Source organism: Octopus sinensis, linkage group LG11 (assembly GCF_006345805.1).
Source record: "Octopus sinensis linkage group LG11, ASM634580v1, whole genome shotgun sequence".
Classification (NCBI taxonomy): domain Eukaryota; kingdom Metazoa; phylum Mollusca; class Cephalopoda; order Octopoda; family Octopodidae; genus Octopus; species Octopus sinensis.
This window is the reverse complement of record NC_043007.1, coordinates 56,045,102-56,063,745: the sequence shown is the minus strand read 5'-3', so window position 1 is coordinate 56,063,745 and position 18,644 is coordinate 56,045,102. Positions and strand designations below refer to the sequence as shown.

At 36.5% G+C, this 18,644-nt stretch overlaps 1 protein-coding gene across 1 annotated transcript; it reads left to right on the top strand.

Annotated features, from left to right (window-relative positions):
- The first annotated feature begins 7,877 nt into the window (after window positions 1–7,877).
- On the top strand, window positions 7,878–8,243 carry LOC115217654 (guanine nucleotide-binding protein subunit beta-2-like 1). The gene has a single exon (XM_036506994.1). The coding sequence runs from the start codon at window positions 7,878–7,880 to the stop codon at window positions 8,241–8,243; it is 366 nt and encodes a 121-aa protein (XP_036362887.1).
- The last annotated feature ends 10,401 nt before the right edge of the window (window positions 8,244–18,644 follow it).

Below are 18,644 nucleotides of genomic sequence, written 5' to 3'. Positions count from 1 at the left end.
ACGAACCAATTTTGTTTCTTCTTCTTCTTCTTCTTCTTCTTCTTCTTCTTCTTCTTCTTCTTCTTCTTCTTCTTCTTCTTCTTCTTCTTCTTCTTCTTCTTCTTCTTCTTCTTCCCTTTTATCTTCTATTTTCACCCATTCTCCTCATCTTCCATTCTTCTTATATTTTCTGTACTCTCACCACCACTACTATTTCTTCATATAACCCACCTCATCATAACCAGTAACAGCAACATCGTCTCCAGCTTTCTTTCTAATCAGTTATTCTCTTTGTATCGCTTCAAAACTCCTTGACTAATCAAATAAGCATTTTGGTCGGCTAACTTTTCATTCTCAATAATATAGCGTAGCAAGGCGGCGAGATGGCAGGATCGTTAGCACGCCGGACAAAATGCTTAGCGGCATTTCGTCCGGCTTCACACTCTGAGTTCAAATTCGGCCATGGTCGACTTTACTTTTCCTCCTTTCGGTGTCGATGAAATAAGAAGCAGTTCTAATAGATTTACCTCTCCCACAATTTCAAATCAATAATACAGCGTGAAGAGAGTTCTATAGCAAAATATTAGTTAGCTGATTCTGCCAGTAACGTTCGAATTCTAGTTAAGGCTTAGCATATTTATTTCAAGACTTGGTCAGTGGCATGACCCACAGACAATCTCATTCTTTATGTTCTGAACGTGTAGCTTTCATCCAAAGCAAAGTAGTTAATTGTGCATAAGTTTAATAACACAATGCATGTTGCCTCGTTTGAATGCCAACAGAAAATAATGATTTCAATCAAGTTGTTACTCAAATCAAATTCAACTAAGCAACTCTAAATTTCAAAAGAGTTAAACTAAGTAAAAATATTAGGAGTCGATTTTTTCCACCATAATACGGGTATATATTCCACGTTGTGAGAATGCACCAATTAATCCATTCATAATCAGAGAGAAATCAGGACAAATTCAAAATTTTATGGTTTTAAAAAAAAAAATTCACCAAAAGATTTTGAAATCAGAGCTGAAACTAAAAAGTTAAATTGAAATAATAGTTGCTGATCTGAGAGCATAAAAAATTATTACAGTATCTAAGCAACAATACATTAATAATGCTTCACATCACCCATATGTCATTATAAGAATTTAGCGAAAAATACTAGTATACAGATATTATATATTTCATATGATATATCTTTAACAATGCAGGACCCGTATAAGATATAATGAAGCAGTAAAAATTTAGCCTTAAATGATAACATTATTTACATAAATCATGTTATTCATTCTCATACACTGTAAACTACAAAACAGAAAACTATTTCGTTTAATATTCCAATTAACTTCATATAAATACCACTTCAACTAAGAATTTTTTATTTACTACATAAACAGCTTCCGAAAAATTGAAGTTATAAGATTTTCATTTCAAATAAGTTGAATTAAGATTTGTTGTACACATGATATTGCTATAAATAATACACGAAATGTGAAGCAGCTATACACATCAAATCCTTTCCGTTCGAGCATGTTCTAGCCCTTTAAATTGTATATTAATTCGTTTATATAGTTTATTTTACGAAAGTATTCACAGTTAATAATTAAATTTCTAAAGCTGATATCAGTTGACCGAAACATCTTTGAAGTTAAAATTTTTTTCTGTAGTTTCAGCTCATAGCTGTGGCCCTGCTGATGCACCGCCGTTAAAATAATCAACAAAATTACACGTAGAAATATCTTTCAGCAAAATTGTGTAGAATCATTTGGTTTTAAAACGAACCAATACTAGAAAAATCGCTCGGACTATCACAGTACACTTACAATACTAAAATGAGAAGAAAAAATATTAGCTGTTCCATAGCAATTCTATTCTAAAAACCCTTTCAGACCAGTTATTTTTGTCGACATAAATCATAGGTTTGTTGAAATATATATAAAATAAACCTTACGATAGAACATCGGAAAGATTTGCACCATACTGTTACATAATCCAACAAATCAAAATGCTGTCTGTTCTCAGAAATATGAATCATTATTAAAACATTCCAAACCACCTAACGCATGAATGCCAAAAGGACTTGTAAACTGAGGTTACATGCTCCGAACGCACCCTTCTGTAGAGGATTGAAGAAGATCTAGTTATTGTATGACTGAGCGCCCTCGCGTCGTTTCGTTGAGGGTGATGTCTGTTTATTTCTTTCCTCTTAATGTCACCCACTGTGCAAAATTGATCATCGTGTCCAATCTCATCAAAATCCGAAACAAAGTGTTAAAGTGATGTCATAAAATACAATCCATGTGACCATTTACATGAAAATATAAAAGTTACGCCCCAAAGTAAAATCACTATGGGTATTTGCACGCAAAAAGCCTATTGATTTGATAAAACAACTGCTTAGGCGCAATTATCGGTTTTTTGTCAGCGCCATATACTAACATCAACTGATTGACATAAGCCACGCTCATTCATCGATTTTCATCACACTCGGACAAAAAATGCAGAAGCTACAGGAAAAAATAACATCGTTATGGGAATTTCCATTCAAACGCTCGATTGAGCTTTAAAAAATCGATGCCAGCAGGGTATTATCGAGTTTTCGAAAAGTTCCAGCCTTATTTGAACTTGAGAGCGTGTGATCTGCCTATTTACCAAAATACAGGTTATGAAAGTAGACCTAGAAGAAAGTGACTGCAGGCAGACGTGGTTTTGCGATCTGAAAAGCAAAGAAAATAATCCTGATCGAGCTTATAAACCCATAAGGAAGTGTTTTATCAAACCTTTGAATGGGAACATGCAAAATACCAGAACCTTTTGCATGAATGTAGGGAGAAAGGACAGCAGGTGTTGCTTTTCCTTGTTGAGGTATCTGCAGAGGATTCACTGCCCAGTCAGAATTGAGAATGCTTAGAACCACTGAAATAGGACAAAGAGTGAGAAAGGTAGCTTTGTACAGGATAGGAGAGTCAACAGGAAAGGTCTTTCTCTGGTATTTGAGCGAGAGAAAGTAGGTAAGCTGAAAGTCAGGACGAAATCGTACGCAGTGATTTGGCCAGCACTATTGACTCACCAATGGGTGGATGGGTTATTGTTCATATATTCTTATATATATATATATATATATATAATATATATATATAGGAGATAAATAAAAATATATGCATACATACAAACATATATGTACGTACCTACATCTACATGTATATATACATGCATATATAAATAATTATACGGGAGTACAGGACATCACAATAAGACGTAGAAACGGAAAAAGCCAAAAAACAAAAAACAAGAAAACGGAAAACGAAAAACAAGAAAACGAAAAACAAATACAGGACGAGCTACACAAGGACATATATATATATATATATATATATATATATATAATGGAGAAATTATACAAAATGTATAACTGGATGATAAGTAAAGCACCAGCACAGTTTCAATTACCTATTATTATCTGTAGATTGCAGGAGCTTCATAGTGGTGGTTGAGGTAACAGTATTAATACAATAGATGGAGAAAAAGATTTTATTTAGTACGACACATGTTTCGATCCGTTCTGGGTCTCTTAGAGTACACAAATAAATAGAAAAATAAAAATGTCTCACTAGAGATTCGATTTTACGTAAAGCTAAATGTCCGTCAACTTTAGGAATGAGTATACGTGTACAGTGGTGTATGTTTATGTGTATACGCATGCATATATGTATCTGTGTGTGTATGTGTATATGTATGTGTGCACGTGTATATATTTACTTATTTGTATATGTGAGTGTATTAACAAGTGTGCATGTGTCAAACTTTGCACAAACGCCTATATCTTGCGTTACGTACAAATATATAAACATATTTATGCTATGTGCGTGTATTTATGTATACATGCGCGTGTGTGCCTATATATATGAGTTCCAATACATGTATGTATTCGTCAATACGTATGTGTATGCGCGTGTCGTACTAAATATAATCTTTTATATATATATATATATATATATATATATATATATATATATATATATATATATATATATATATATATATATATATATGTATGTATGTATGTATGTATATATACATGTGTACGTAAGTAGATTTTATGAACAAAGATGTCTATCTTTGCGTCGTTCTATTTTCATATCTTCTATCTTTTACCTTTACTTACTTTTTTCTACGCCTATTAGAGTAACTTCCCTTTATTCAATGCTTTTTTTTTTCATAGCATTTTGTTTTAATAACTGAAGAGGATGTCCTTTAACCCCGGCATCTGAAACTCTGAGTATTATTATGACAATTAACTGATTGTCCTATATTATATTATATTATACTTTATTTAAAAGCAGCAGAAATTCAACAAAGCCTGTTACTCGGAGTTTGTTATATTTATGTGTTTACTCCAGTATATTATATATATATATATTATATATATATATATATATATATATGCATATTTATACATATATAAACACTTGTGCGTGTTATGTAATATGTACATACACACATGTACATCTATGTGTGTGTGTATTTGTATGGTTGTGTGTATACGACTGAAAAACGCTGTAAATTTCTCTGAACCATAGTCTACTCATTGCTCCACATGCTCGCCTCAGTTTCTAACATTGAGTAATTATTATTGTTGTACTGATCTATATGATTCCTTTAAAAACCGCTAATGAAATATAGGTGTCCTAAGCCAAGTTATTGATTTCGATTGACGAAGCGATAGGCCGTCATTCATTTTTAGTTGACCTAAAGTCGATAGAATCGACATAGAATACTTACATTGGAATTAAGTCAACTATTCACAGGAGCAGGGTAAATTCTATTAAATCGATGCTATTGTAGTACCGCTACTCATTCTATCGTCCCTGGAGGTTTATAATGCAGAAACTGTCGACGCCATCTAGATTTGATCTTTGGTTTCAAAGAGATGCAACTAAATACTTTAAAACACTTAACTGTTTCAGTCAAGTAAGAATGGCAAGTCGACTGAAATTGTGTGTAGTTTTACTGAATGTTTCACAAAAATTATTTTATTGTCCATCCATATGTCAAATTGAAATCCCGCTGGGGTCAGTTTTGCTTTTCATCCTTTTAGAATCAATAAAATAACTTCCAGTAGTGTATTGAGTTTGGTTAAATCGCCAATATTTCCTCCTCTGTAAAAATTGATATTGTTCTTAGACGGGAGAAATCGATATTATAGCTACAAGTAACAGTGATTAGTGTTCCGGTGAAGTCTCAGATCCTCCCTAATAAAGTACACCCGGAGCACACAGATAATAGGCCAAACCACAAGGTGCGATCCACAAATTGAATAACTGCAAATATACCATACATCAGTCTAATTAGCAACTATACTTCACTTTCTGATGTTGAGTGATTGTTATTGTTGTTTAGCTTCTGGCTAGTCGTTATTGAGCTGACCTACGATCAAAGACGCTCGAGCCATGATCATCCTGTGTTTTTGTATATCAGGAATTACATTATCTAAAGTATCCTTCTTTACTTAAACGGTAGAGTGTGACTTGAAGGTGATTCGGTTGTTATTGTTAGAAAGTCGAGTGATTGTGTAGCGACCTCCACTTAGATTGTAGTTGTGGCCACATTATAGTTGGACAAAGTGAACTGGGTCCAAGTATGAAAGCGTAACAGCTGCTGTTCTTCTGCACGTTTTATTGATGCTATAAATTCAAAAACTGTTTTGGTCAAAGACAACGAGTTACTTGAAATGGTGATACACTGTATCACAGAACCCCTCAAGGGTTTACTTGCGCTGCCACAAATTCTGCAATAAGTGTTCGAATCGCATCTGAAACAGTTTGGTTTTCTTTCCACTAAGATTCATGGCGTAAGTAACAGCAATATATTTATCTATTCGATCGGCCTTACGCAATAAGAATTGCTTAGAAGTAAACAAAGTAATATGCTGGGTGGCTGAAGTTAATTATATTTCATTAACAACATTGATGTCAGTTGTTTGCAACATTATAGAATTGTCTATTTACTTATCGTAGTATTGGCAGCGTTATTGATAGTTACTAACGTCGTGTAAATTACGTAGCTATTGTATTGGTAATTTCAGACATAAGCGAAGGTCGTAGCTTGCAAGTATGATGTGAATAATTTATGCCGATATTGCATAGAGTAATGCACACTCAATCATTTCTGTGTTGTTCATTGTCGAGAGATTTAACTGCCCACAACAAAGCCATGCCATCTGTAAGTATTCAGCTGCTTTCTTTGTTGTTCTATAACTACGATAGCCATTGCTATAATTCATAAGATCGTAATGACAACACTGAAGACTTAGTCGCAGAGCAAGTCAGTTTGATTGAAAGCATGTTTCTTCAATCTTAAGCTAAAGGCGAAGTTGAATGCATGATTGTAAACAAATAAACATTCGGAAACTTTACCACGTCTTTTGGCAACCATGATACACATATTCACAGTTAGTTGGTCCATTCCTAAAGTACATCTTTACAATTAGTTGATACTATCATGAGATGCATCATTACAGTTTGAGTCATTGATGTTTATGTATTTCGACGACAAATAAAAACCAGTGCTTATGTTGAAGACGAACCACTGAGCTTTACCTGGTTGATTGTTCTCTACTCTGTATGCTGAGTTTTGTTTGTGCAAAAACTGGTTGCATGTCGAAACAGTCCGAAAATAAAGCTCATTTTTAAAAAAATTAATAAACATTGGCAAGAGAGAGCCAATTTCCAAACTGCAGAAATTAAATATTGCAGATAAAAGTTTCTACCTTGGCTACATATTAAATTCAGTGCAAAACTGACCCATATAGAGTAGCGTGTTAATGTTTGCTTCTCTAGACACCTCCAGCATCTGAAAAGGCGCCAGCCAATAACCAATTTTGCCGCTGTATTGGCTTTGATTAGCAAATTAGAAAACATCTTAATTAAACCTTTAGAAAATGTTAGTATTTATAACATTTCTGCTTTGCGGAATTCTTCACATTCACTTCTCTCTCTATTATATTATACATATATATATATATATATACCCCTTCTCTTTATATATATGTGTGTGTGTCAGTGTGTCTGCATGTGTATAACTATCTATCTATCTAATCTCTCACTCTCCCTATATATATACGTGTGTGTGTGTGTGTGTGTGTGTGTATACATGTATACACATTTTCACACAGGCATACAAACACACACACACACACACACACATATATATATATATATATATATATATATATATATATATATATATATTTACACAAATATACATATATGACAGATGATAACCGTCCCATCAACACACCCCACACCCCATCATACAGCACAGTCTCCGTTGTTGCACCCTCAGATGACTTTTAAGACTAGCTGCTGACTGACAGGGTTTAAAACACAAGTAACAGATATTATTCAAGTTTCTTCTATAACTTTGCCCCTTGGAATCTGATTTTGAAGGATGCTTTTGTGAACTAGCATATTTCTTTGAAGTCCAGATATTGTCTTATACACGTCTGGTGACCTATGACACAAGTCATATGAGGCAGTTTGTGTTCAAGATTACCTACCTGGGCATTTCGATTTTCATGTGACTTCATATAATTCACGTATCCTGCTTTTGGCAACAGAACACGATCACATATGATATATATCCAATGTTCACTGTTGATTTCATTTCCAATTGTTCCCCTGCGACAGGCCCTTTTAAGCTCACATTGTTGAATCATCTTTTTCTCCCAGGCATTGCAACCAGTCCTAACAGCACCTCTCCTCTTGTTCCGATCTAGAACATAAACTTCCCAATCACTTTTGTTCATATCTAGTTTCTTCAGATTTCCCTTCATACAATCTTTATACCTTTTACTCGCCTAATGTTGTGGTTATGTTCCATGAAGTTCTTGGGACAAAACCATGCGACTCTGGGACCTTAGCCAGTCTATTGTTGGCCAGTGTAAAGATGTTTTGAACGTTTCCTTTTCAAGTGACAATTATATCCGACTCCGTGATAAATCTATTAAATTTTGGAATACCCTTGGTGTTTGCAACTACACAATTACTGAAGAGGGTCACATACGCTGTGTCCGTTTTTCTCCAAGCACCACACACTCTATCATTGTGACCTATGGCCGGGATAATATAGTAAAGGTGTGGAAGCCTACTAACTTCAAGCTGAAGACTAATCACTATCGTCATGCTGGATATTTGAACACTGTTACTGTTTTTCTTGATGATTTTCTCTGTATGTCATTGGCTTGGTCTGCTGATGATCAAATGTAGTTTACCGCTTACACAGATAATAACATTCGCGTCAGGCAATTGTCTACTACTACTCGGTGAACCTGTTCAGATTAATATCAGTAAAAGGATATATACAGCGAGGGAGTGACAGAGTGAAATGCATTTATACATCAATGTCTTATAGTTTATAAAAACACATATATATGGATGAGTGTGTATATGTATATATGTGTGTGTGTGTCTATGTCTGCGTGTTTTGTATATACACACACACGCACGCATATGTGTGTGTGAGTATAGAGTGTTTGAAGTGGCGTACAGTTATTGTATATTGAGAAAAATGAGGTACTCAGAATTTTGGATAATTCTTTATTAGCGCTCTCATTTGTTTAACCGAACTCTTCGAAACAAAACTTTTGTTTTTAATTTTGTCTTGAAGAGTTCCGTTAAACGAACGAAAGCACTAAGAAAGTATTATCCAAAATTCTGACCGCCTCCTTTTTCTCAATATAAGGTGGTTGTTTACCCCTTATGCAGAGTTTGACCACCTCCTGAATCACCTTAAAACCATCATGGCATCTCATGTGGCTTTTTAAACTAGATAATGTTCTGAAATGATACCCACATAGATTGCATATCTGATTTGGCCCACCAAACACGCATAGTGAGAGAGAGAGAGAGAGAGATGTATATACATATAGATAGATAGTCAGACAGACATATCCATATATAAAGATATATATTATACAGAATATAAATTATATATTATATATATTATATATAATATATAGATAAGGATTCCAACCACATTTCGTGGTTCGCTATCTCAACAGCTCCTTTATAGGATCCAGTGGCTAAAGACATCATCACGTCTGGTGTCGGCCCCTACTCTCTACCACACACACACACACTTTCGGAGGTGTCTTCAGCTCAGGTGATGAGTGTTTTTTTTTCTTTCTCTTATTTTATTTTCTTCTTTGGTTTCTTCGATACAGCATCAACGAATGTCAACGGGCGTATTTCTTTATTTACCCATAAAAGGTATAAAGGGACATTACAAAGGACGCACACGAACACTTACATTCTTACAAAGTCTTTTGAGATGAAATGAAAAAATCGAAGAAGTCTTTATTACTTTTCTCAGCTTTGAGCTCGAAAATGCAAACCTTCTTTTAAAGAACGTTGCCATTTTCCTTTCAATGAAGCCTCAAGCCTTGACTGCCAGGTGGTAATACTCGACAGTCCATCCCTGTTCTCCGCACTATTCGATTAATCTCTCATACATCTTCTCCTTCCGTTACTCTGTATTAGCAATGTTCTCTTCCCATGGCACTTTCAGCCCTAGCAAAATTTCAATTTTCCTTTCTGTGTTCCATAGGATTAAGTCCGGTCTTTTTGTTGTTTAAATGAGTGGAAATATTAACAGTCTTTCCAAATCAGCAGCCGGCTCCCAGTATCCCTTCCATCGTTCGTCTGTCTCGTATACTTTATCTGAAGGCCCGGCCTTATTTCCTTTTCCCTCCTTCTGGGAGTATATCTTCCCGCGCTTTTCTACTTTTGGGTACTCTCCCCTATTATATCCCTCGATCTTCTTGAATGCTGCGCTTAGGACTTGATTGTGACGCCATATATATCTGTCTAGTGCCTGCAGTTTGACAGAACATGTCTCACCGTCGCTTTCTCTCCGCATCTACATTCATCAGTTGTTTGTATGTTCTACTGGACTAAACTGGCCGTCCAAAGGTGGACTTGATCAGGAAAGATGTTCTTGCTTATTCCCAAGCTCAAAGTTCCTTCCATGAGATTCTGCGACTGACTTACATGTTCCCCCCATCTCAGGTACTGTCCCCGTTGACTACATTGCACCAAATGTACATTTCACTTTTCTTCTTCCTATTTTCTCATTTCGTGTACCACTGCCTCTTTCATCTCTTTTACACTGTTCATGCAAAATGGCTTGAATGGCGCAACCCTATACCGGCTCTTGCTTCTTGTGTCGCTCTAACTATATCGGCATACTTTAGCTTTCCGATCGCCCTGTTTACTGCCTCTTCCGCTTTCCATTTCCCCCCTCTTCATACCTTTGGAGGGTTTCCTTGGATGTTCTGAAATTTCAAATACCTTAGTATCATTACTGTCCTTGCTTTTCCTGCCTTATATTCTTCGGCGATTGATGTTATCGGTAGTTGCAGTACGGGTTTTTCATGTAGTACACTTGTATTCAGTGGTTTTGGAAGACCAAGCCATTTTCTGATAAACACACTGCGTCTTTGTTCCATCCTTTCTACTCTGATCGAAGCTATTTCGTACATTTACATTGGCCACATTATCCTTGGGTACAGTCTAAATTGCAGTATCCAGCATTTGAATTTCCCCGGTAATGTTGTTCTATCAATTGCCTTTAGTCCCTGTTCCCCTAAATCACGTTTCATTGCTTTACTTCTTATCAACTGTGGAATGACCCTCGCTATGATTTATTTCTGGCCACACGTCATCTGATTTTTCAACCTTTTGAATCACTTTCTTCTGACACACCTTTCCTTGGTGAATTCTAAGCCCGATGTAACTAGAAAGCACCTTTCCGCAGCAGCTGAATTCCTCATCTACCTTTCCTTTACCGCTTCCTTTCTCGTTGCATTTCCGGTCTGAGTCCTTTCCTTTTTCTGTTCTTGTTTGATCAATGATGGGACACATTTTAAATTATAAAAATGACATAGATTATAAAAATGACATTATTACTTAACTGATATACAGCAGTTCAATATATTATCTAAGATTTGAATATTACATCCTGGTGATGGTCATTCACGAGCTCGCTTTCTCATATCAAGTATACTGCGGATTAGCATATCAACTGGAATGGCTGCAATCTCCTTTCTCACGGAAGTTTGTAACAGTATACAGGATCAGATTTCAAGATAGTGTCTGTCACTTTCAAAAACGCTGTCGAATTTTTCTTTGGGCTGCAACGATGTATCTTTGGCTAATGAAGTATGCTTCGACCATGTGTGCAATTTCTTTTGGAGTCCACAATATTATGAGGGTCACAAATACCAACTACTTGTAAAAAGTAGTAAAATCGTAGCTATGTTAAACTCCTGTATATCAGTTATGTAATAAATATATTTGGTACTCTATGACATTTTTATAATCCACGATACTAGCATTTAAAATGTGTCCCATCATTATGGTCCACCCCGTATATATATATATAGCGTATTATCTATTTTATAAATATATGATATATATTATATACAAATTGTACTATACATATTACAATATATGTAATATATAGTACTATATATATTAATGTATATACATAAATATAAGAGAGAATTTTTTAGCACTATGTGGAAACACTTATGCTAGAAGAAGATCCGCTCATTTTGATTTTAATTTTAGATTAATACGTTCTCAAACCGGATAAAGTCTACTGCAGTGAATTATTTTATGCAGTACTATTTCCGGTAATTTAGCGCACCTATACGAAGACTTTTAAAAATAACCACAAATGTAATAGGTACAACTGCATACATTTTCAATATCGTGTTGATGTCTGGCGTGAAGTTCTGCAAATTATGTTTTTATAGACGATCATACTGAAGATCTACAGATAAATTGCGTAAGTAAAATTACGTAATTTATTAATAGTGAAACAATTGTTTATGATTAGTCTATATTTTTGTTACTTTTCATTTGTCTTGCTCGCTTACGTTTCTGGTGCTTGCAGAATTTTCTGCAGAACTCTTAGTGGTTAAGACCATAGCGGATCTTTTCTAGCATAAGGATTTCCACATAGTGGTAAAAAATTCCCTTATATTTATGTATGTAATACATATTTTTATATGCTAGACCATTGGCGTTAAAATTGATGTTATCAAATTAATATCCAATTTTCACCCTCATTTTGATTTTATATTAATGTATATATATTTGTATATAGTAATGTATATATATTAAATATACGCATACACAAATACGCGCATACATACATGCACACACATACACATACATACATACATACATACATACATACATACATACATACATACATACATACATACATACATAAAGAAGAATTCCCAACTATCCAAACCGGATATTGATACTATTTTAGCTGCTAGGAATACAATTGTTTAACTTAGTGAAAATTTTACTAATCGGGGCAGACCTGATGGTATCAATATAACAATGGGATCGAATGACTACACAAGTTATTAATCCCGTAGGTATATACATTCTAGTTTGCATCAAAAACGAGGTCCCAAAAATAGGTGACTGTCTAAATAGGGTTACTGTAAATACAGAAACGATGTTGCAAATTTTAATTTAGACAACAATGAAAATATTTCCGGCTATAATATTATTGTTACTATCAATCTGGCTCAACTGGGAATTGTCGTTAGCCGAATCTGGGAAAAGTTGCCAGTCTCAATTACTCTTAAATCATTTCTCCAAAACCAAAATCCGAACCCTTCTATTTCACAAAACAGTCGTGTAGCTAATGGATTAAATAGGAACACTAAGCTTTGTGACAATCTAATTTCAGTAACTTATATAATAGTAATCGAATTTTCTAAATCGGCTCAATAAATTTTGACCCAACATGAATATTACTACTGATCCTGCAACTCTCGCCACCCAAATACCTCCAGTAACAATATAACCAATAATTCTCCACTACCTAAGACACTTTATGTGTAACTGTAGAGTTCGATACAATTTCCCTTTGCGTTACCAGTACATAAAGAGAAATATATACTATATAAATGTTTCTTCTAGACACCAGATAAAGTGTACAGTTACAACAGTACTACAGTGTCAAAATCTACATTGAGCTGAAGTAATCATATACATTCTAGTATATGAATCATCCGTTTCTTATCTTGCTCCTAACTTCCTTCATGATTTCCACTTCCATATTTTACTATCTTGCATAAGCAATTACTGATAGAGTATACCATTTATATTTTACCTGTTTCAGTTATTGGACTGCGGTCACGCTGGGGTTCGGCCTTAGTCGAAAAAATCAGCCCCTGAACTTAAGACCCAAGGACGTACACACAGCAGCTCTGGTTGTCAAGCGGTGGGATGAAGGACAAGCACAAAGACACATACATATACACACTTATACAAATACACACATACGCACAAACACACACAAATACATAAGCATTTATATGAAATATATCATAAACAAATGAGGTGAATACATTTGTTTTCTAGGCACGTTTCTCTTTGTCGCTATTTGTTTCTTCTGTGGTGTGTGTTAACGCAGAACCACTGTATATATATATATACATCTGTGTGTGCGCGGGCGTGTGGGTGTGCGTGCGTATGTTCAAGTATAAACAATTTTTTCAGTTCATAAATGTTTATCTTTGTGTATTTATGTATATATATATATTCATATATATATATATATTATATATATATATATATATATATATATATATATATATATATATATATATATATATATATATATACATATATTTATACATGCATACATAAATATATGTGTGTATATGTATGTATTTGTAAATGTATATACATGTAAGAAACTGTATACAATTATACATGCATTCACATATATATAGATATATAGCCAGATAGACTGATAGATTGGCACACAGACTGTCAGTCGGATGGACGGATGGACGCATAGATAGATAGATAGATAGACAGATAGATAGATAGATAGATAGATAGATAGATAGATAGATAGATAGATAGATAGATAGATAGATAGATAGATAGATAGATAGATAGATAGATAGATAGATAGATAGATAGATAGATAGATAGATAGATAGATAGATAACTTCCTTTATTGGCCGCACAGGGTTGAACATAGAGGAGACAAGTACAATGTAGATTTTTTTTTCTTTTCGAGGGGAGCGAAAACAAATAAAGTAAAAAAAAAAATAGAGACAACGATCAAAAGGGATCGAAATCGTTTGGGATATACACAAAAAAGTCGAAATAATACAAAAAGTTCACAGTGGCCATCCTACTCGTTATCTCGCCCCAGTTCTTCTCTGTTTGGAGGCCCGGACCGAACCAGACCCCAAGCAACTTGACCGGCTCATCCGTCCAGCGTCCCGCTACTGCGGCCATGCTGGACGGCATGGGCTTACTTCTCCAGGTGCCGAGCCACAAGCCCACTGACTCTTCCCGGTTGATTTTCGCTCTCGTCACCGCTTAGTAGTCTTTCAGTGTTTCGCCGACCAGCTCTATGTGCTCGTGGCTAGATACTCTGACGGTGACGTCGTCCGCGTATGCGATTTGTCCCTCGAACATCTTGCCATCGCGTCCCTCACTTCCACCGCCGTGGCAGACTGTGCAGATAGGCACTGAAGTCCACCCTGCGTTCTCGCTCGCCACTCGTCCCGAACAGTCGGGAAAAATGCTGCTGAAACACCTCGCACATCTTGCCGGGCTCGAGCAATTCGCGACCCTGTTCATCTACCAGAGACCGAATGGTGGTTTTGTTGCCCCGTTTCGACTCCGCCACCTGGGCCTCTCGCGTGGCTCCGACACTTCCGTTCCTTAGAGCACGCATCCTAACTCAGACAACACACCCTTCGTGTTTGGCGTTGAAGTGTTGGCCTAGGGCCAACCTCGCCGCCAAAACGTCGGGTGCGATACCGCTTCTTATCGCCTCTTCTAACTTCTTAACTAGCTCACCCTTTAACTCTATCTATGGCTAGTGCTTTGCTATATCTAATCGCTTCCGCTTTTACTGCTCTCTTAAGGGCAAACCGCCATTTGCTGTTGATGATAGCTCCCGTCAAAGCCCTCTTTAATAGCGTGCTAATTCGGTCTCTAAAACCCTGTCTCGACGGGAAAGACGCGTTCAGTTTCCAGTAACTGGGGCCCTGCTTATGTGCCTTATCTAAGTCTAGCGTACACGTCACAAGTTTGTGATCCGTGTAGCTGACTATGTGGAATTGTGGACATCCTAAGCTATCCCTATACTGTCGTACACAGTATCCTATCTAGATACGATCTCGACGACCCAATGCGGTTACTCCATGTCCACGTTGGCGCATTTGGGTGGTCGAGTCGGTACCTATCAGACAGCTGAAAGCGTAGTCTAGATGCATGTCAAAAGTAGCATTCCAATCCCCCACTAAATGTAAAGGACGAGACGTTCCTAGGAGTACTCTAGACGTCGAAAGGAATCCGGCCGACCTGTTAAAGGCAGTGCTTAGACTGCTAGGAGTCGAAAAGCGCACCCATCGCGGCCGTCGACATCTAGGACAAATATTCTACCCTCCGGGTCTACGAATATCGTCTTTACTTCGAGATCCAGACTCTTGCGAAAAAGTATCGCCCATCCTCGGCAGGGAGACAAATAAATGTTAAGATATTCGCCAAACATGGACTTTAGCTGTCCCTGGTTCACGGAGTCTGGTCTCACTTATGGCTATGATTCCCAAATCGTGTGACTTTATGTCATTTAATAGGTACCCTTGTTACCAAAGGAACCCCAAGCCACGCGCATTAACACAACCAATCTTGACCATGATCCTATTGAGTTGTGTGCTTTAAAACACTTACCGTTCGAAAGTTTTGTCTCCTACTTTGATTTTTCGTCAAGGAGGCTGTTGTAATGTTTATGGCTGTGAGCATCGTTTTCGTGGTGTTGGTATTGTTTGTATTAGAGTTGGAAATGTCTTCGGGAGTTGTGTATCTCCCTGCTTTGTTGGTGTTTGCCTTTGTTCTATTTTTGTTCCTCTTCCTCCTTCTTTTCTGGCTATTTGCCATTCCTCACTACTTTAGTCTTCCGAGGAAAGTTCTGAGGAATCGGAAAAGGGTAAGGGCATGTTATAAGCGTATGTGTGTGTTTCTGTAAGTGGGTGTGTTGTTGTTTTCGTTGGTGTTTGGTTGTTGGCTATTTGTGTTAGGTATATGCGATATATGGGAGGGGGAATCAGTTTTTACATCTGCTTTTGTTTTTCCTGTATCTTCACTTCTTGGTGTTTTTCCAGGAATTGTTTTGTTGTCGATCATTTGTGTTGTTTTTATTGTCTTTCGTGTTGAAGCTAGTGTGGGTAGCAAGGGTTTTTTCCCAGGTTGTGTTAGTGGTTGTTGTTGCTGTTCTTGTTTTTTGGCGGCAGTTGGACAATCATTTTTCAGATGTGTCACGCTCTTACACCAATAGCACCGTGGCCTCCTGCCCTCTACCACTACATACAACTTGTGTCCTCCTGCCAATTGAATACTTGTGGGTAATTTATCGATCGATTCTTGGTCGATCTGTGAGAGGATTTCTAGCTTTTTTCCCACCCAGTTTTGCTGTTCAAGGACAGCAATTTCTAAAATATTAGCTTCCTCCATTTCGAAGCAGATAGTAACCATTGTGTCTCTACCTCTGAAGGTACATTCTTTATTGTTACCTTCGTCACTCTTTGCCCAAGATAGCTGGGTATCATTATCAACTGGTCTGTTCGAAGAGTGAGTGTAGAGAATTGTTTTGCTAAGTTTTCACTGTGGAAACGAACTTGAACAGTGACAAATTGATGCCACCAATTGATGTATTTTTTTATGCTGCCATACAGGGCGAATGTATTTTCAATTTTTCCTGAGCTGCGTTCTCGGGTTTTTCATTTTTGCACTCAATATTTTGTAGGTGATGGTTTTTTTGTGTTTGTTCTAATATGTTCTGTGGGGTGTGTAAGTGTAAAGTTTCGCCTTCTTTGTGGAGCTGTGTTTTTCTTTATTTTATTTGTTGGGCAGTGAACGATACAATTGTTTTTTTTTTTTTTATCGTATCACAACAGCGAAATTTGTATTTTCTTTTTTGGTGGTGGTAGTGTTGGTGGCAGAGGTGTCAATCGTAGCAGCTGAAGGTGAAGTTGTAGTGGTAGTGTTGGTATTTTCTTTCGTGGAGGTCATGGTCGACGGCTTTGCAACGATATCTTTGTTGGTGGTGTTGGTGGTGGTGGTGTTGGCATTCATGTTTACATTTGTATTTGTTTGTGTGAGATTTCTCTGTTCCTTCCTTCTTTCATGAATTTGTGGTGAAGGCAGTGGGGTAAAATCAATGTCAAACGAGTTGCCAAAGAGACTGGCGTTCGTTACAAAACTGTCTTCATGGCTTGAAAACGCCATCCTCGAATCAAAAATGGCTGAGAAAGCCGAAAACAAATTCACAAAATCAAGAAACACGACACGCAGAGCAGGTTTCCCGTGCAAACAATTTGCACGATCGAATCTATTAGTTGTTGCACAACTTTTACATATAAAATATTATACAATACACACTTTTCAACGCAAAAAAGCAAACTTACTCGGAGTCGATGTGACTGCCGTCCGTCCATAAAATAGATAGGTACATAGATAGGTAGATAGATAGATATCTACGGTATATATATATATTTATACATAATATATATATATATATATATTATTCATTTCAGTCATGTGGTTGCGGCTATGCTGGAGCACTGCATTTAGTCGAACGAATCGACCCCAGGTCTTATTCTTTGTAAGCCTGGTACTTATTTTATTAGTCCCTTAGGCCGACCTGCTAGTTACGGGGACGTAAACACAGCAACATCTGTTGTCAAGTGATGATGGAGGACAAACACAGACACATACACACACATACATATATATACATACATATATATATATATGTGTGTGTGTGTGTGTGTGTGTGTGTGTGTGTGTGTGTGTGTGTGTGTGTGTGTGTATGTATGTATATATGTATACAACGGGCTCCTTTCACTTTCAGTCTACCAAATCTACTCACAAGGCTTTGATTGGCCTGAAGCTATAGTAGAAGACACTTGCCCAAGGTGCCACTCAGTGGGACTGAACCCGGAACAAAGTGGTTGTTAAGCAAGCTACTTCCTACACAGCCACACCTGCGCCTATATATATATGGGTGGCTTATTAGCAATTTAACAACCTAAAAGCAAATTTATAGACGTTACTAAAGTGACAAAGGATACTAAGTGATATCGGCATTACTAGAAGTAAGAGTCAAAGCGACTCACGAGCCACAACATCACTATCTCCATAACTGACAATTGAGATAAGCTCCCTTTGCGGATATAGCCATATCACCGGGGATTTCGAATTTTGATGCAGAGCATCTTAATTCTTATCGGCGACCCTTACCGTGCCTAAGGTTAAACTCAACTCACCTTCTCAACTTGTAAGAAAACCGTTGAACTCATAGCCTGATTCCAAAAACGGTAAAAGTGAAAACTATAAATATGTATGTATGTATGTATTTATGTATGCATGTATGTATGTATGTATGTATGTATGTATGTATGTATGTATGTATAAATATAAATATGAATGTAAATATAAATATATATATATATATATACATGTGTGTGTGTGTGTATGTATGTATATATGTTTGTATTCATGTATAGGGGATATTTGGCTGATAGATACTACTAATTCTCAAGAACG